At 43.8% G+C, this 20664-nt stretch overlaps 2 protein-coding genes across 4 annotated transcripts in view; one reads left to right on the top strand and one right to left on the bottom strand.

Moving 5' to 3' along the window:
* mmd (monocyte to macrophage differentiation-associated) overlaps positions 1–20664 on the bottom strand; it is a 125008-nt gene that overhangs the window by 84821 nt on the left and 19523 nt on the right. The gene's annotated exons all lie outside the window — the stretch shown is intronic.
* On the top strand, positions 279–19372 carry hlfa (HLF transcription factor, PAR bZIP family member a). Its single transcript, XM_066674641.1, has 4 exons — positions 279–584; positions 1473–1814; positions 15881–16095; positions 17956–19372. Exons 1-4 carry the CDS (start codon positions 476–478, stop codon positions 18169–18171), a joined length of 882 nt encoding a protein of 293 aa, XP_066530738.1. The 5' UTR covers positions 279–475; the 3' UTR covers positions 18172–19372.

Below are 20664 nucleotides of genomic sequence, written 5' to 3'. Positions count from 1 at the left end.
TGCGTATATATTAATTGCAAATCAAAATCCATATGGGTTACACTGGTCAAGATCATAAAAAAACAGGAAAGTGGCTTGGTTTTGATCCCATATCGTTTTTATCCAGCACACAAAAACGAAAACGAGCGGGAACACTCTACGAAATAGTCTGAGTTGCATTATTCATGTTCAAAGCCACGCCCACTTACAGTATCCGGCTCCTCCCACCCCCTGTGACGTCAGGGACGGCAGGCTTCGCACGCTCCATTTTGGCTTGAACCGCTCCAGCAGAAGCGAGTAGGAAAGTGAGCGGAGCGCCGCTGTGACCCCGCACCTAAACGGGCTTTATCTGCGCACTCCCGCGCTTTCCAGACCGACGCTTTTCGCTTTCGTTCACTTTTTATTATCCCTAATTTTCTCGAGTTGTTCGTTTTGTTTGTCATTTGCTTTCCATCTTTTCTACCGTGGACAAGTTTTCTCCTTTCGTTGCGGAGCAATGGAGAAAATGTCTCGACCTGTAAACTCAACTTTCTTACCTCCGACCCATGGCGTGCTCAAATCCCTGCTGGAAAACCCAATGAAACTGCCCTTCCACCACGACGAAGGTAAATGATGCCCCGTCTTCTGGTGAATTAATCTCCAACTTGCTTTAGTTTTCTGTTTCAGAGGTTTTTTTTTCGTTAATCCTTGCAAGACACTTTGACATTTCTAGTGGTGACAGCTGTTCCCGTGAAGGCTGCATGCTTTCAACTAGTTTGTTAACAGTTGTTTTTCTCTCTCTGATTGCGTTCAAGCGGTCATAAGACATGAATTAATTGCGTTAATTCTATGCAAAAAATGTGTCGTTCAGTGCACGCGATTATACGTCATTTATAAACATGTTATGCAAAATTCACAAAACTTTATTAAAAAAAAAAACGACCACGCTGTTCTTGTTGATTTGTTTATTTGGAGTTAAAGTTCCCTGGCTTTTTAATAACGATTTTCCCTGTTGTTCACGATAGAGGGCGCCCTCCAGTGACAGCGCCTGGGACGCAGTGTGTTGATGTCGGTTATTAGTGCATTATTTTGCTTTCAGCCTCGTATATGATCAGAAGTTTGTCAACACTTGCTCATCCAAAAAAAAAACCCCGATTTGCTCTTCTGAAAGATTCTGTGGGGTGTTGCTGTGAGGATTTGATTGCATTTGAAAAGCAGGTTCTGATATGATGTTGGATCAGTTCTAGATCACAAACAGCACTCACACTCAGGGCTTTACAGCCCTCAAGCTAATGCTTGACATTGAGGGTGTTAGGTACGTGATCTAGAACATCCCGTTTATTTATGCTTGTCTTTGGAGCTTACAAGCTGTGATTGAAGTGCTGAAAGTCTGAAGGTTGTGTTAAACACACTCTATGCAAAGTCTATAGAGGAGGTCTTGGATTGATTGGTGTTTTCTTTTTTTTTTTGGGCCCAAGTCACATCCCTTTCAAATCTCTGAAATCTACTTTCAGGTTTTAGCAAAGAGAAGGAGAAAGAGAAGAAGTTAGAGGAAGATGGGGTCGGGGTCAACGCCCCCCAGTCCGCCTTCTTGGGGCCCACCCTGTGGGACAAGACTCTGCCCTATGACGGAGACAACTTCCAACTGGAGTACATGGATCTGGAGGAGTTCCTGTCGGAGAACGGCATTCCTGCCAATCCACAGAGCGAGCAGAGCCAGCCCGCCCCGCAGCCCCTCCAGCAGAGCCCCCCTCCTCCCCCTACACCGACAGTGGTGGACCTCAGTAACCGGGCAACCACCTCCGTACACCCGGGCATGGTCACACAGACCTGCCTACAGAGTCCCAGCAGAGCAGGTGAACACATGCAAACACTTAGGTGGGCTTTACGTGGTGAAACTTGCAGCATGTAGCTTGAAAGTGTACAGCCCGTAATGTGAAGACCACTCTTAGCTCTGTTTCCACCGATGTGAAACGGGTTCCTTTCCAGTTCAGGCAACATAAATCGCTTCTAGAAGGTGTGATTGGGGACACAGCATTAAGCCGCCAGCATAATGAGTTCAGCCATTAAAGGTCAGACTGAAAATACAAATAAGGAGCTGCTAAATAAGTAAGCGTTACAAAAGTAAACATGGATGTGCTTGTGACTTACTTAAGATGTATCTTGTGCTGAGCCACAGATGCTGTATATAGTAGTTGAAAGTAAATTGTAGAAATTAATCTGTTCATCCTTCTACAAAAAGGATGTAGAAAAGTCCATTAGTCTGCTCACTAAATTGCAGTGTGAAACCAGGGTATACATTGTAACAAAACACTAACCTTAGTCCTTGGTCTGGACCTTCTTTTGTAAAAACACCCCAAAAATCGTAGGCTTTTCAGCACAAACCCTGTTGACATCCGTGGGGATCAAGATAAAGAAGCTCAAGAAAGAGCTCAGAGATGGTACGCTTTTGAAAACACAAAAGGAAGTTGCAAGGAAATAAAAACAGCATGTGTTTTCTGGGGCACAGTGTGTTTAGTGCGTCACTGTGAACTGAACCCACTGTAAACAGTGGATAAACCATGACTCTTTCCTGACTCCATCTGTTCGTCTATGGCTCTGGTGCTGTCCAGGTTAAAACAGTCAGCAGCTTCTTAAAGTGTGAGTGAATGTGTGAGTGTGTGTTGCCCTGTGAAGGACTGGCGCCCCCCTCCAGGGTGTGTTCCCGCCTTGCGCCCAATGATTCCAGGTAGGCTCTGGACCCACCGCGACCCTGAACTGGATAAGGGTTACAGATAATGAATGAATAACATCTGGAATCGTTATAAGAAAATGAATGAACTGTTGCAGATATCCATGTTGTAAATAACATATCATAAATATCAAATGTTTGGTGGAGTAATGAACTTATGTAACATGTTGAGTGATACTTTTTTGCAGGTCTCACCTTGTAAAGCCATTGTTACACACAGACCCACACAAACCCTGCGCTCACACTCGTCCCGCAGGGCTGGGTGATTGCGATTATTAAGTGTGATTTATGTTGATTGCTTCAGTACGGATTCGCAGCACGTTCACCTGTGGTTCGACAGAAAGTTGACAGAGCATTCAGCAGTGATGCTGTGTCTGGGGAATTTACAATGTCAGAGGCACTGCACACCATGACACAGGCACTTTTCTCGCCAAGCTCTGTTATTGTGGCAGTTCAGTGACATACAGCTCTAAAAATGGAAGTCATTTCATGTTGATGAATTATATTCGTTAAGAAATGGCAGTGTAAAAGAATTAAGTTTTTAGAAGCCTATAGGATAACGTTGTCTCACGTTGGGTAATTTAGACCAATGGTAGAGAGTTTATGAGCTGTCTGGGGGCTAGAAGGACCAAGCACTGGCAACCAAACCTTCAAATTAACCCTACAATTAAGCCTAAGTGTCAGTTTGCCAGACAGCTTTTAGGAAAATCTTCTTGACCCAAAAAAACAGAGCAGAGTTGGTGGAGTGGAGAGGATTACATTGGTGATGTTATTGCGCTATACCAGAGCCCAAGTGAACACAACAGGCTACACCTATAAGAGTCTTTGAATGCTACCAAGTCAGTTGTCCGAGGTTTTGACAATCAGAGTTATGAGTCACTTCGTAGAGACGCAGGAATGCGTTTGAGGTAGGGGTTGCTAACATTTTCAGCAGCATTTTCAGTGGCGTCTCATTAAAAGCTACATGTTTCTATCCAGTTCAGGGTCGCGGTGGGTCCAGAGCCTACCTGGAATACACCCTGGAGGGGGCGCCAGTCCTTCACAGGGCAACACACACTCACACATTCACTCACACACTACTCAATTATTTATATTTTGAGAATATACTATAAATACAGATACATTAATATTCTTGTTTGTTTGTGATTAAACTCAGTAAATAACATATAATTGAGCATTAGAATCCGTTTATTTTGGATAATCACTATCTGCACCTTTCAGCGAGAGGCATGTTTCCTTCGCCTCACACGCGCTCTACAGTAAAACACAATGTAGAGGAGCGAGCTGAACAAAATGGAGTCAGGTGGTCAACTTTATATTCTCGACTCTCAGAATCTTGTATTTTATTTAACAAACATCCACAAAACGCTGTTGTACATTCATACGCCCAAATACATCATGTTAAGTATTTAGAAATGTGTTATGATGGTTTGTTTAGTAGTTAACTTGTAACAATCCCGAAAAAGCAGGGGGGTGCCGCAGCACCCTTAGCCTCACCACTTCCTGTCAGTCTAGATTGGGGGTTTGCCAAATGCTGTAAATCTAGAAAACAGTCATAGTTTAAATTGCATTCGAATTAGACACAGACACAACTCTATACAGATAAGAACCCTTGGGACTTAGCACCTAAAGCTATATTCGCTTACATCTGTAGCATGATTACAACGTAAAGTCAATGTGGTTAACAGCATCTGCCAAATGTAAATGTTGATAGATTCTGTCTCAATTTGTTATCAAGCACAAGGACCCACATTGCTTCAATGAATATCTATTATAATACACTTTCTTTCATTGGTTACTAGCCACATCAACATATATTTTTTAGCAAGTTCTAAAATAGCAAATGTGTTTATCAATATTGCCACCAAAGTAAAATCCCCTTATTCTAACACAATGCTAGGGATTTAAAGCTAGTGCGCGAGTTGGTGTGTTCTCCCTGTGTCTGCATGGGTTTCCTCCGGGTGACTGTCTGTGAGGAGTGTGGTGTGTTCTCTCTGTGTCTGCGTGGGTTTCCTCCGGGTGACTGTCTGTGAGGAGTGTGGTGTGTTCTCTCTGTGTCTGCGTGGGTTTCCTCCTTGTGACTGTCTGTGAGGAGTGTGGTGTGTTCTCTCTGTGTCTGCGTGGGTTTCCTCCGGGTGCTCCGGTTTCCTCCCACAGCCAGATTTTATATACCTAGTCTAACCTATGTAGGACTTTGAGCCCTAATAATGATTACTACAGAAAGCTTATGGCTGGATATATTTTTGTGTGAGTATTGGGCCTCTAGCGGAGGTTGACGTGCTCGATAAGCCCACAGTTGCCCTTCTGCCCCCAGGTGTGGGTCTTTTCAAAGTCTGCCTGGGGAATCTCCTGGGTAACCGAGGGGTAGTAATGATAAGAAAAAAGGAGAACGGCCGCTTGGTCTACTCTGTGTGGCTTGCAGATCACCTGAGCCAGAACAGATAAGGAGCTCAGCGTTTTGATCAGACAGATAGTGTGTTTGCTGTGCAGTGTCAAGGCTGGATTCATACCCCAGGGAGGCTCCGAGATATTCGAGTCAGATTGCACCCTAGAGACCCTCAAACTTTTACCCCAGAGTTTTGAGGCTTGACTCTCGAGACTCTAGAGTGAGTCTAGATTCAGACTCTATTCTTAAATAATTTGCAGTGATTTGACGGGATTCACATTTGTACCTCAGGGACCGTATGGCACTTTTCCACTGCGTGGCACCGTCTCTACTCGACTCTACTCAGGTTTTGGTATTTGGCACCTCGTTAGTTTCCATGTACGTTTATTTATATCAATCAAAATGGGTGCTCAGTTCATCTACTGCAGGACTAGCCATGCACAACCATATAAAGTAAGGTACACAATTGGGGAATGGGTTGTTTTTTGTGAAAATGTTAAGCCTCCTTTACTCAATGTATGTTCCCGAGTTGTTGTTTCTTTTTGGGACAGAACACAGCAGAGTTTTTCAGTTCCTTGTGGCACCACCCAGCTTTTGCTACAGTCTTTTGTCAGCCACCAATCCAAGGAACATTATATACTATCTATATATTATATATAAATCGTGACCATACTGTAGCTTGTAGATTTAACAAACTGCTAGTTTGTGCTGGAAGTCTTCATTCTGTAATGAACTCTCTTTGACCAATCAGCACTCTGCAAGGTTTACACATCAATTTTTTAGTCAACCAGGTTCCAAACAACCAATGAGAGTTCACAGAGAAAGAGTACAGCCAAGTAGAGTCATGTAGTAGAGTCATGTAGACCGAGCTCCAAACCATGTAGTCCTCCCTCTTCTAGCAGCAGCTAACATTAGCGAACGAAACGAGGAAACCCTTGGAGGGCTTTCTGTGGTTATAAAGATGAACAAAGCATAACGGCTGGGAAGAAAGCCACCTGTTTTTATGAGAATGTGAGTGAGTATCGTATCGTTCTCTCACACACCTGTCCATGTTCCACGCTCTGGTCCAAGCGAAGAACATTCCAGACACATTGCCTCGGCGTGTAGACCCCAACAGACACATGCGAGTTCGCACTTGCACGCCCACTTCGTCCAATGCGTATTTTATTAATATGTAAAAGCACCGTGCGTCATTCGCGTTTGGCGAGGTTGTGTAGAACGGGGTCGCGTTGTGGAAAACGCTTGGGTTAATTAGCGTTAGCTGCTCCACAGTTCGGTTAAAAGTGTGGAAAGTGGTGTTATCTCTTAGAGATTGTGGGTTTAGTCTGAATCCAGCGAGTTGAACATTGCCGAAGTCTGGTAACTCCACAGGAGGAGGAGGAAATGATCGTCGGTTTTAATGGAAGTCAATGTGAAAAGAGTTTATTATAATAGTAACTTTGGAGCATTTCTATTGGTCCATTCGGAGATGGTGTGGACCAAAGCTGAGGGTTATAAAAGACACAATTTGGCGTGGGTCTGTATGTTTTTCACAGCTGAACATGGCATTTTATTCTGGAAAGAACACACAGAAATATCACAGTAACAGCATCTCATAAACATTCTGCTCTTCTGGAATCCACTCTGATGTTATTCCAATATGACTACGCGCCTGTATCATTCATGGAATTAATGTTTTGTTACATATTTTGAACCATTTGTATTAGTGCCGAACAGAGAGCGTTTTAAAACCATGTTAAAAAAAAGGAAAACCCTCAATTCTCTCAATAACGTCAAGCTGTGATGAAGTACAGCGCATCCTGTAAGAAATGGTAGCCATGTTTGATGTTTCCTCTCTGCTTTGATGGAGCTATAAACCTGTGTTAGATTCTCTCCGGTGATCGATGTGATAGACCATCCAGAGTTACTGGTGTTGGGATTAGGACTCGATCCGCACGGCTCTCATTAAAAAAGCCAGTCAAACGAGTTGAACATTGCTTTCTGGATGCGTGTGGTTTTAGGAGTTCCAGTCCAAATAACTGGAATCATAACGGTTCTGAGGTTGATGTTTCCTCTGAGTTTATAGAGCTGTAAATCCGTTTAATCCTCCGTAGTGATTCCCTCTGTACACTGACATTACATTGGACGATAAACTCTGATTTACTGAGTGTGTGTTTGTGTTTGATGAGGGTTTGGGGGTCGTGAGGGTGTTTGTGCTCAGTACTACTAGGTTTTTTATGAAAATGATATTCAGCCATTAATAATAGTAATAATTAAGCTTGATAACTCTGTGACTTTAGAATAAATACACATTTTTTATTATTATTTATATAACATAATTATGCTGTTATTGATGACCTCTCATATACTGAGATATTAGGGCTGTAACAAATTCAATTGGCCTGTTAATCTAGGTGGCGTTATGAGTGGGAGGGGGAGTGGGTGTGGCTTATGGACACACCCACAATCAGAGGCTGGGCTTTTTTATAAATCAACTGAGGGCAATAGTGCCCTTGAGCAAGGCACCTGCTCCCCAGGGCGGCCCACCGCTCCAGACGTGTGCTCCCTGCCCCCTAGTGTTCAGTAGTGTGTGTGTAATGTGTGTTTCACTGCACAAAATGGGTTAAATGCAGAGAACAAATGCCTCTGTGAGGCCAGTGAAGTGATTCTAATAATAATATGAACATTGAAAAAGTTTCTCTGTGTCTATTCATGTTTTTCTCAAATGAAACAATAAGCGTAGTGTGCACTTGGGGAATTTTTTATATTTTATATTTCTAACATAGAAAAGTAAGGAAAGAGAGTAGTATCTTGGACACTTGAACCATGCTGTATACTAATGCACACAGGTAATACATGATCGCAAGGCACATATTTATCATTTATATTTTGTTGTATGAAAATCATAATCAAAACAAGCATATTCTATTAGATATATTGGAAGTTGTGTATCGTAACATCCCTGGTGTTGATGCAGCTGTGTTGTCAGTGTGCTACAGTTTTAGGGTTCAAGCACACAGTGGGTAGAATGGCATTGTTCAGATTTGTCTTCTTCTTTTTATTATTATTTTTATTATTAGCAGCTAGTGTCGCAGTCACACAGCTCCAGGGACCTGGAGGTTGTGGGTTGGAGTCCCGCTCCGGGTGGCTGTCTGTGAGGAGTATGGTGTGTTCTCCCTGTGTCTGTGTGGGTTTCCTCCGGGTGCTCCGGGTTTCCTCCCACAGTCCAAAAACACATGTTGGTAGGTGGATTGGTGACTCTAAAGTGTCCATAGGTGTGAATGAGCGTATGTGTTGTTCTGTGAAGGACTGGCGCCCCCTCCAGGGTGTATTCCCGCCTTGCACCGAGTGATTCCGGGTAGGCTCTGGACCCATCGCAACCGCTTACAGATAATGAATGAATATTATTATTATTATTATTATTATTATTATTATTGCATTGTATCCATATTCATTTGCATCCATTCTTATGCTGTTTTTACAAGCATAAAGGTATTTATTGTAAGGATGAATATTTGTAAACATTGCTCCTGACTGTGTGTTGGTTTATAAACACACAGCCGCTCTTTTCTCTGTACACACCCCCTCAGTCTGACCAGCAAATGTACAATAACATGAGTGTGTCTGTGTGTGTGTGTGTGTGTGTTCATTTGTGTGCATGTACGCACAGACTCTTTTTACAGTTTTTGCATGTGCTTTTGCATGTGCCCGTCTGACCGTGGAGGTGTGTTTGTGTATGTGTAAGGCTATGGTTTTCGAGCACATTACTGCTCACGTGAGACCAGACCTGTTCTCCAGCACCATGCCCAGCCATGTGACACACACACATGCAGCAGCCTTGTGCGAGAGAGAGAGAGAGAGAGAGAGAGAGAGAGAGAGAGAGAGAGAGAATGCCAGAGGGAGGGGAGGTTTCTGCTGTGACTGTCCTGATCCTTCTCCCTCTCTCTCTCTCTCTCTCTCTCTCTCTCTTTCTCTCTCTGTCTCTGTCTCTCTCTGTCTCTCTGCCTCTCTCTCTCTCTCTCTCTCTCTCTCTCTCCCTCTCTTTCTCTCTCTCTCTCTCTGTCTCTCTCTCCCTCTCTCTCTCCCTCTCTTTGCCTCTCTCTGCCTCTGTCTCTCTCTCTCTGCCTCTGTCTCTCTCTCCCTCTCTCTGCCTCTCTCTCTCTCTCTCTCTCTCTCTCTCTCTCTCTGCCTCTCTCTCTCCCTCCCTCTCTCTCTCTGTCTCTCTCTCTCTCTCTCTCTCTCTCTCTCTCTCTCTCTCTCTTTCTCTCTCTGTCTCTGTCTCTCTCTGTCTCTCTGCCTCTCTCTCTCTCTCTCTCTCTCTCTCCCTCTCTTTCTCTCTCTCTCTCTCTGTCTCTCTCTCCCTCTCTCTCTCCCTCTCTTTGCCTCTCTCTGCCTCTGTCTCTCTCTCTCTGCCTCTGTCTCTCTCTCCCTCTCTCTCTCTGTCTCTCTCTCTCTCTCTCTCTCTCTCTCTCTCTCTCTGCCTCTCTCTCTCCCTCCCTCTCTCTCTCTGTCTCTCTCTCTCTCTCTCTCTCTCTCTCTCTCTCTCTCTCTCTCTCTGTCTGTCTGTCTGTCTCTCTCTCTCTCTGGTGTACGGTGTTTGTACGCTGGGTTTGAATCACATTGCCCGAGTGGTGCTCCAGTCACATGCAGACAGCGATGCCTCTAGATTCTAAAAGCAGGAAGACAACCCTGATCATAATACACCAAAATATCAGCATTGCTTCTGTTATGTTCATATCTCATCAGGACGTGGGGTCTTCTGTCCCACCACGTGTTCATTATGCTCTTACGTCCCCGGTCACATGACATGTTTCTTTGATCTTCTAAGTGAAAAGGAGTCCACACTAATCTCACATTATAATGCACAATTACTGCTTGTTTGCTGAATGAAACATAGTTATTTTGTTGTATTTTCTACACCATGAGGAACATTCTTCTGGCAGAAAGACGTTCCTTACAGAGAATGCTTTGCTTATTTACACTTGACCAGCTGTGCACTGGACCCTGTAGGTCCGTATATGTAACAACAACAGGGTCTATATGAATTATACACGTAGCTATAGCTTAACTGTGCAGTTAAGTTCAATTATATTATTACACTGTAACTATAGTTATATTAACACTGTGTTCACTCACTGTCCACTCTGTTGGACGTCCTCTAGTCCCTTATCAGTTGACACTGGACGCTGTTGGCTGGATATTTTTGGTCGATGGACTATATATATGAAACTGAGGGGTTTAAAAACTCCAGCAGTCACTGCTGTGTCTGATCCACTCTACACCAGCACAACACACACTAACACACCACCACCACCGTCAGTGTCACTGCAGCGCTGAGAATGATCCACCACCACATCACACCTGCTCTGTGGGGGGTCCTGAGCGCTGAGGAACAGGGCATGCAGAGCAACAGGTGGACTACAGTCTGTAATTGTAGAACTTTATAATGCTCCCCTGTGGTCAGTGGAGCTGTGAGTGTTGTGGAGAGAGAGAGAGAGAGACAGGCAGAGAGAGAGAGAGAGAGAGAGAGAGAGAGAGCTGCAGGAGGGTTTTCCCTCCACTGGGAGAGGGGAGGGAGTTTTTGCCCTCGGAAAAGATCGGAATGTTCTACTCACAAAACACGTGGAATGAGGAAGGCGAGAGAGGGCGGGTGAGAGACAGTGAAATAGAGAAAGAGAGGGAAAGACATACACACACACACATACACACACACACACACACACACACACTAGAAATTGTTTTCCTGATGCAAATCCTATTAGACTGCAGACCATAATTAATCTGTCCAACTCCTCTTTATCCTTTCTTTTCATCTCTCTCTCTTTTGCTCTTTACTTGAAACCGCAGCTTCGTTTCTAAAGCCTTCGTTTCTGACATCTTCCAAATAGACACCAATTTAACTGCATTTATTACAAACAATATTCAATATTCATGATTATTAATGGAAAAAAACAAACCTGTAATTCTGGCTGCATGAGTGTGTCTGTGTGTGTGTGTGTGTGTGGGGGGGGGGGGGTGTATACACTGACCTCACTGTACCACACACACACACACACAATCATAAGGACAGAGTCACTGGCGACCTTCACATTTTTATCAACATTGTGGTAGACCCTCCATTTATTCATTGCACCCTCTTCCACTCACTCACTGCATGTTCATTCATTCACTTGCCTTGCGCATTCATTCATTCATTCACTACACTCTCATTCACCCACTCACTGCACATTCATCCAGTCACTTGCCTTGCGCACTCATTCATTCATTCACTACACTCATTCACTCACTCACTGCACATTCATCCAGTCACTTGCCTTGCGCACTCATTCATTCATTCACTACACTCATTCACTCACTCACTGCACATTCATCCAGTCACTTGCCTTGCGCACTCATTCATTCATTCACTACACTCATTCACTCACTCACTGCACATTCATCCAGTCACTTGCCCTGCGCACTCATTCATTCATTCACTACACTCTCATTCACTCACTCACTGCATGTTCATTCATTCACTTGCCTTGCGCACTCATTCATTCATTCACTACACTCTCATTCACTCACTCACTGCACATTCATCCAGTCACTTGCCCTGCGCACTCATTCATTCATTCACTACACTCTCATTCACTCACTCACTGCATGTTCATTCATTCACTTGCCTTGTGCATTCATTCATTCATTCACTACACTCTCATTCACTCACTCACTGCACATTCATCCAGTCACTTGCCTTGCGCACTCATTCATTCATTCACTACACTCTCATTCACTCACTCACTGCACATTCATCCAGTCACTTGCCCTGCGCACTCATTCATTCATTCACTACACTCTCATTCACTCACTCACTGCATGTTCATTCATTCACTTGCCTTGCGCACTCATTCATTCATTCACTACACTCTCATTCACTCACTCATATTTTCTCACTACACCCCCATTCCCACATTCATCCACCCACCTTGACTATACCCTATACAATCGTACAATCATTCATTCACTCATTCACTACACCCTCATTCACCCACTCACTGCACATTCATCCAGTCACTTGCCTTGCGCACTCATTCATTCATTCACTACACGCTCATCCACCACATCCACTACTCACTCTATGCTCCTTTAGGCACTCACTCTTTCATTACACATGCATGTTCACTGCACCCTCATTGGTTTCTTCACTGATTCATTCATCCAGCCATCAACTAATCCATTCATTCACCGTCTTCTATTCGTCGTCTGCAGCCCGTTCCCTCACCCTTTCACTATACATTCATACTCACCCACTCATTTACATCCTGAATCAGCAACATCCACTCATGCATTCACCTAGACTTACTCCACTCAGGCAGGCTTCATTCACTCCTTCATCACTCAACACTTCACTGATCTCTCTCTGAGAGACAGTGAGAGGGAAGCTTCTCAGTTCTTCTGCTTGAGCTGCTCAGGTCAGATTAGTGTGTGGAGGTCAAAGCTTTTAATCAGCTTTTATCAGTCAGGCCACAAACACACACACACACACACACACACACGCACACAGAGATCTGATACTTCACTGCCACTTGTTTTTTTCCTTTTTTAAAGTTCACACACCTGAATGATTTTAGCATTGTGTGTGTGTGTGTTTGTGTTTGTGTGTGTGTGTGTGTGTGTGTGTGTGTATCCAGTGTCATGGTGACTTCTGCCTCAGCCCAGAGCAAAGGAAGTGAAATCAGAAGAAGAGAATGCTTCTTCAGTCTAAAATTGGGGAGAGATTGTTTGTGTTTATTGACAGATCACATGATATAAAAATACACACACACACACACACACACATAGACAATCTGTTTAACATCCAGCTGTTATTGCAGAGAATCCGCTGGGAACAGGTAGCCATTAGAGCAGACGTACACATCCTTTCTGATGTAAGACTTGCTGTGATAATCACTGTGTTTAACAACACACTATAGCTTTGTTTAGGAACAAACAAACAAACGCACGCACGCACACACACACACACGCACACACACACACACACACAGTGCTGCTCTGTTTTATGGACGTTGTTTGTTATTGATTTGCTAAATGTTTGCCATTGATCCATATTTATATTAGGGCGTGTTCACACCTGAATTAAACTGGATTAGTTTAATACAGTTCAGTTAGACCGGTTAGGTCAGTTTCAGTGCACTTCCAGAAAATGGACCAAAGCTGCCTGCAAAAGTTTGGGTGCGCCTGGTCAGAATATACTTGCTATAACACAGAGGAGAAACTATTTTTACATTTAGATGCAGTCATTCAAACGGATACGATTCTATTGGCTTTTAAACTCAAGCTTAAATTCTCATTGGGTGTGTGATTTGGAATCATGCCAAATGAGTTGAACCCCTGGTATCAAGGCCTTGTCCCATTACCCACCCTTGCAGCTTTGCACACTTTGTTTTTGAGGTGAGAGGCTATAAAGTCATTCTGTGTCTTAGATTTTTTAAGCAAGAGTGCCCCCTGTCAGCACTTGACTGTCAGGTGTGCACCAGACCACAGTTTGGAGAAGGCTACTGTTTGTTTCACACATAATCCAGTTGAGGGATTTTGCTTGTGTTTGTTTATATGAAGTTCTGAGGACTATGTTTTCTCATGTGTTCTTCCTGTGTTTGCGTGGGTTTCCTCCGGGTGACTGTCTGTGAGGAGTGTGGTGTGTTCTCCCTGTGTCTGCGTGGGTTTCCTCCGGGTGACTGTCTGTGAGGAGTGTGGTGTGTTCTCCTTGTGTCTGCGTGGGTTTCCTCTGAGTGAGTGTCTGTGAGGAGTGTGGTGTGTTCTCCCTGTTCCACCACATGGGTCCAGCTCTAATTGACTCGACTCTGCACGGCTCTGCGTCTCTAACAGGAATCGCTGGCTTTTTAAAAGCCATAATAACGGCAGTGGAAAAGTTAGGCGCTGTTTACTCGTGAATCCATGTGTTGTTTTTGTTTTTTTTGGCTGAGCACGGCTCCGTGCCCCAGGTCTCACAGATCGGTTTTATTTGTTGCACGTCCGGCTTTCACTGGAAATTTCACTGGAAGTGTGCAATTCAAAGAGGGCTTTAAGGCTTTGGAGGATTTGGGACGAAGGCCTAAGATTTCATGAGGCACTGAACGGCTAGAGAATGGTAATGGGATGGAATCAGAGGTCGGAGATTTACACCTCTAATCTTTACTAATGTACTCCTATTGATAATGACGTACTACTGAAGTGGACTGAACTGGACACTCTCCATGTCCTGCCATGGCTTCTTGCCCACTCAGGAAGTCTCTTTCTCCTGAAGTCACTGAGCCGAGTGGAGCTCTTGGAGATTTATGGAGATTTGCGGTGTTCCAGTATTAGTTCACCACGTAACACACTCACCTTGTGTGCCTTTGACTGTGTTTAGCACCTGACACCTTCCCCCTTCCGTTCAGTTCAGTTCAGTTCAGTGTTACATTGCTTTACATTACTCCACTGTCCAGCAAAGAAATTACAGTAAACTACAAACTACAGAAACAACTACCATCTCTTACTTTCTTATTTCTTCTCTCTACCTCTCTCTCTATCTCGCTTTCTCTCTCTCTCTCTATCTCTCTCTTGCTATGTCTCTCTATCTCTCTATCTCTCTCTTTCTCTCTCTCTCTCTCTCTCTCTCTCTCTCTGTCTCTCTGTCTCTCTCTCTCTCTCTCTGTCTCTCTTTTTCTCTCTCTCTGTCTCTCTCTATCTCTATCTCTCTCTCTCTCTCTCTCTCTCTCTCTCTCTCTCTCTCTCTCTCTCTCTCTCTCTGCCCCCCACACTTCATACAAATGGAATCCCATCTGCCGAAGTGTAAAGTGTGTTCCCTGCTGATTTTAAGAGCTGATCAGTAGGTTAAAGATTGTGTGTGTGTGTGTGTGTGTGTGTGCATGCTAACCTGCTCTGATTTTATAGGTCGTAATACAGTAAGAGTTTTAATTAGGCTGTGTGAACCTTTGCTAATGAAGGGCAGAGAGAGAGAGAAAGGGGGAGAGAGAGGGGTGAGCAAAAACAGCAAACGGTGGATAAAGAGATATAGAGCGAGAGAAACCGAGAGTCTGAGAGAAGAAGAGGAAGATGAGAAACATAAGGATGGAGAATGAGAAAGAGGGAACGCTCACACCCACTATCTCTCTCCCTCTGTCTCTTTATCATTATCACGTTTATCGTTCTCCCTCTCCCATTCTGTCCTTCTGTCTCTCGACCTGTGGTTGACCCCTGTGCTGTTTGGGTCAAATCACTTACCCTTCGTTACTCAGCTCCGAGCAGGAGAATGGAGACACGTGTCCAGACACACCGCTGAAAATTAGGTTGTTTCTGATTTTTATTTTCCCCTCCCTTTTCTTTTCTCTACCCCTGAGCTTTAATGATAAGGTACTGATTAAATGACCACTGTGTGTGAGTGTGTGGTGTGTGTGTGTGTGTGTGTGTGTGTGTGGTGTGTGTGTGTGTTCATGCCAGCTGTGCACACACTGAGATCTAAATGGAGTGAGAGATAATTAAGAGTGATGACCATTTTCTATCTCTGTTAGAAAATCTTCTATCTCCATCTGGTGGTTAGAAGGTGTAACTGCAGAGATATTTACCTCACAGTTACAGCTTCAAAATCACCAGGATGCTTCACTGACCTCTAATAGGGAGAACTGATCCTATGTCTAGCTCAGCACTGCAGAAACCACACTATGTAACTTGTAGAAGAGGGTAGGACGTCTCTGTGTCTGGCTGTTTGTACTCTGAAGCTTTAAAGAACAAATTCACACAACTTTGTAAATGTTGAAAAATAATACAGAACTGTTTTTTTCACCCCCTCTCTCTCTTCCCCTCAGTCCTCCCATCCACCCGGAACACGCCCAGTCCCATTGACCCAGAGTCCATCCAGGTTCCAATGAGCTACGAACCAGACCCGGCGGACTTGGCTCTGTCCAGCGTCCCCGGGCAGGAGATCTTCGACCCGCGCAAACGCAAGTTCTCCGCCGAGGAACTGAAGCCTCAGCCCATGATCAAAAAAGCACGCAAGGTCTTCATCCCAGAGGATATGAAGGTGCGCCCCTTCGTCTTCGTTATATCTGGTCCGTTCATTCATGAGAATGAAAATGTCCACAAGTTTGTGGACCCTTGCTGATCCCACATTGTATTGGAAATCATGGGTAGTAACTAGGGGTGGGCGATGTGTGTGTAATGAAGTGTCAATTTTTCGGATGAGGTTCAATTTTAGTTTAGATTTTCTGTTTTAAAGGGACTCTAGGTAGTATTTTTACCTTAAAATTGCCGCTTTAAAATCACTGTGCTGGTTCACTGACCTGTAATAGGGAGAAAATAGCCTCTGTCATTGCTACTCCACGCTCATCACTGCAGAAACTGTACTATGTATCTTTTAGAGGAGGGTAAGACTCCCCACTCACTCACACCTCCTAATTAGTTCAGGACAGTGCTGTAGAAGTGAATAACACACTGCAACTTTAGGGGCAGCCCAAGAGCAAAAATAGCAAATATTACCAAGTGTTCTTTTAGTTTAGATTTTACCACACACACACACACACACACACACACACACACACACATCCTGCCTCGGGCCACTGCAGTGGGGCAGCCAGAGGATAGAGGTCAGAATGTTTCATAATTGCACCAGCCTTTCACTCATTCTCAGTATTTTCAAAACATTTGCTCCGGCTTGAGCATTTGGCCTTTGCCCCAACACACACACACACACACACACACACACACACACACACACACACACATCTGGCCTAGAGCCATGACTTTGTACAATCTCTCTCTCTCTCTCGACTCTCTTCCTCTTCCTCCTCCCTTCACCCCCACCCTCTCTCTCTCTCTCTCTCTCCTGACTCTCTCTTCCTCTTCCTCCTCCCTTCACCCCCACCCTCTCTCTCTTTCTCTCTCCTGACTCTCTCTTCCTCTTCCTCCTCTCTTCACCCCCACCCTCTCTCTCTCTTTCTCTCTCCTGACTCTCTCTTCCTCTTCCTCCTCTCTTCACCCCCACCCTCTCTCTCTCTTTCTCTCTCTCTCTCTCTCTCTCTCTCTCTCTCTCTCTATCTCCTGACTCTCTCTTCCTCTTCTCTTCACCCCCACCCTCTCTCTCTCTCTCTCTCTCTCTCTGCTTAAATCTGAACAGAATCAACACGGTTATATAACTGAGCTCTGGACGCCCACCCCTGCTTTAATAAAATAATCCAACCGCATAAGACACCCGGCTGAACCCTGCACTGTACACAGTCCACAGCTCAGAATCCAGCCCTCACCTTGGGGGCCAACTTTACATTTCACAACACAAACTCAACCCACCACTCAAATATATCACTTTACCATCACCCCTGTGCTCTCAGATCTCGTTCCGCAACAGAAATTCAGCCTAATGCTGCAGAAAATACACAATTCAATACGATCTTGACCCAAAACACGGCAAAATCTATCAAATCCAAGTTTTAAAATCCAAACTCAAGCCAAAAATATACTTTAAAATCCACACTTTAAAGGAACAGTAGGTAAGATCTGGTGTTACAAAGTGTAATTCGTTATTTACAGCATTGTCCTGTAATTATTGAGGAGAGGTGGTTTCCTACCCTCCTTCTGAAAGTTACATAGTGCAGTTTCTGCAGTGCTGAGTAGCAATGACAGAGGCTCTGTTTTCCCTACAACCTGTTACATATTACATTAGGAAGCATCACAGTGATTTTGAGGCTGTAATTTTACAGTCGAAATACTACATGGTGTTACTTTAAAGGTGGAAGTGCTTTTTAACCACAAATATGTAGCAGTTGCTTTGCAGTCTCTGAATGAATGACAGCCTGGTTTCAAATAGGTTTCATACAAAATCTCTGACACATCCTGGCCACTAGATGTCAGTGTGGATGATAACCTTCCGTTTCCCTCTGTGTCTCAGGACGACAAGTACTGGGCTCGGCGCAGAAAGAACAACGTGGCGGCCAAGCGTTCCCGGGACGCCCGGCGACTCAAGGAGAACCAGATCGCCATCAGAGCCTCTTTCCTGGAGAAGGAGAACGCCGCCCTCCGACAGGAGGTGGCCGACCTGCGCAAGGAATTGGGACGCTGCAAGAACATTTTGGGCAAATACGAGGCGCGGCACGGGGCACTGTGAACCGGCCCCTCCTCCCCCCCCAAAAAAAATAGTCCCACAAAAACCCCATCAGACTCCCCTGTCAAACCTACTACCCAAGGCTCCAAGGACTTTTGAGTGCCCCTGTTTCAGGCACCAGCCCTCCACCCCTCTCTATCTCTCTCTCTCTCTCTCTCTCTCTCTCTCTCATCCTGTTTTGATTTCCTCATATCGATGGGTTAATTTTTTTTTTTTCTTCCCCATATTCTTACCCAAGAGTGTGTGTGTGTGTGTGTGTGTGTATGTGTGTGTGTTTGAGAGAGAGAGAGAGACAGAGACAAGCTTAAGGGGAGATATCCTCTTAGGGTCCTGTCTCTCGTTTCTTTTTGTCCATTCCCGCACCCGCTGATGGTTTTTGTTATTGTTTTTTTGTCGGTCGTATTGCTGTACGTTTGCTTTTCCATTTTCTTAACCGTTTTATACGTATAGTACGGACTGAGAACTGTCACGTGTTTCTGTTGTTCCTTTCAAATACTGCCCCATAGTGCTACCACAACTCTCTCTCCCTTCTCTGCTCAAAGCAGCCTCCAATAGACTTTGTTTTTTATTGTGTTTTATTGTATATTTTAGTTGAATAGTGACATTTCAGTTGTCAGAGTTCTTTCTTTCCTTCTTTCACTTTGTGCAGAACGTGTAAATAACACTAAACCTTTGATTTCTCACTTATTTTATTTTTTTTTTTTTTTCAATCAGATTTCAGTTATGACCCTGTCTTTGGGTTTCTAATGGACACCAGTGTCTTTGATGTTTGTTTGTTTTAATAATATAATAATTATTATTTCTTTTATTATTGTTATTTTACCAACTTTGTTCGAATACATTGTCCAATCACGGAGCAATAACTCTGAAGCACGTTTCTTGAGGGCAAGGAAAAGGCCACTCGCTTCTCCTCCTCCTCCTGTGTTTATTTTATTTTATTTTATTCAGATGCATAGCAGAACGGCTGGTGAAACAGATCACTTTTTAAACAGTTGGACTGTGTGAGTGAGCGTGTAAATATATGTCGGTGTGTGTGTGTACACACACATACACACACTTGTCAAAAACAAGTTGCCAAATTTTTGGGTGGACGTTTTTTTTTTTTTTTGTTAAAACTGAGCATAGCGGCGTTACGGCTACAACCATGATATATGTCCAGGTCTCTCTCTCTCTCTTTCTTTCTTTATCTCTCTCTCTTTCTTTCTCTCTCTCTCTTTCTTTTTCTCTCTCTCTCTCTCTCTCTCTCTCTTTCTTTCTTTATCTCTCTCTCTTTCTTTTTCTCTCTCTCTTTCTTTCTCTCTCTCTCTCTCTTTCTCTCTCTCTCTGCTAATATCCTGCACTAAAGCGTCTTTCACAATCTGATCTGGTGCAATGTCTCTACCTTCATTTACGAGAATCTGCCTGATACATATATTTTTGATTGCTTTTAACGAAAGGAACTATTTTGGAACTATTCAACCATTAATAACTATTTCTCTTCTAAGAGCTGTTGCTATTATGGTCTGTGCTGTATTTCCTTTTCTTTAATTTCTCTTTCCTTTTGATGGATTTCTCTGCATGACCCTCTGCTTTTAGAACCGCAGCCTCAAGCTATCGGTGAGTGTTTTATTTTCACACGAAGAACACTTCGGTTTTTGTTCTTTACGTTCTGTTTTTCCGTCAGTTTTCAGGAGCTTGTTTTTGGTTTTAATCTCATCACAAACATAGATCTGTGTCGTCCTTTTGTAGCTTTACCTTTTGGCCCTCACTCTCTCAGATGGCTGTTTGAACGTACTGAATGTATAAGGTGTTTTTAAGGAGAAAAAACAAAAACAGGCGCCAGTATGATGGTGTTGTCTATAATACTATGGTTAACTCAAACGATTTGTTTACTACAGACCAAAACACACACACACACACAAATAAGAGGTATATTGGTTGAACAGAGATGTAAGGTTTATATGAATCTATTCTAGTTTTTCTTTTTTGTACAGTATTTTTTCGTATTCTGGAAATGTATTATCGAGGCACAACAGATTCCGAATCTTATAATAGAGAATAAGCAGAATATATATTTGATGTAAAGCCCATATATATGTCAAGGCTAGGTGCGATAGTGTACATACCGTATATCTTTGTGAGTTCTATAAGGAGTCGAAGCGATCTATGGGATAATATTTAACTGGCCTAAGGCTGTCCTTTTTTGCGGATCATGGACAACACTCGAGCTCTAAGACCAGGGCCCATTTGTATTAAGCTTCTCATGATCCTTAAGAATTTGGGATTTGTGTTCGTTTCTGATCGGAGCGTCTAGAACCTGAGGTTCCGGATAAGGATTTGGGATTTTCAGTAGTTGAGCAGTTTCAAAGAATCAGCCAAGGTTCTCCGTGGAACTGAGTGTGGTCCCCTTCAGAGAATCCTTGCTTATAAGGAGTAGGCTCCGGTCAAGCCTAAGTGATGAAACCCCTATTGGTGTTTCTGTTTAATCCTGTTTAATCTTATCTTGAGGTGCCTAAT

This window comes from Hoplias malabaricus, chromosome 6 (assembly GCF_029633855.1).
Source record: "Hoplias malabaricus isolate fHopMal1 chromosome 6, fHopMal1.hap1, whole genome shotgun sequence".
NCBI classification, from domain to species: domain Eukaryota; kingdom Metazoa; phylum Chordata; class Actinopteri; order Characiformes; family Erythrinidae; genus Hoplias; species Hoplias malabaricus.
The sequence above is the reverse complement of the archived record's forward strand: the minus strand, read 5'-3'. Positions and strand labels throughout refer to the sequence as shown.

Coding starts and splice junctions, on each gene's coding strand:
- hlfa (XM_066674641.1), top strand. CDS start 476: ATGGAGAAAATGTCTCGACCTGTAAACTCAACTTTCTTACCTCCGACC. Junction 585..1,472: donor GCCCTTCCACCACGACGAAG/GTAAATGATGCC, acceptor ATCTACTTTCAG/GTTTTAGCAAAGAGAAGGAG. Junction 16,096..17,955: donor TCATCCCAGAGGATATGAAG/GTGCGCCCCTTC, acceptor TCTGTGTCTCAG/GACGACAAGTACTGGGCTCG.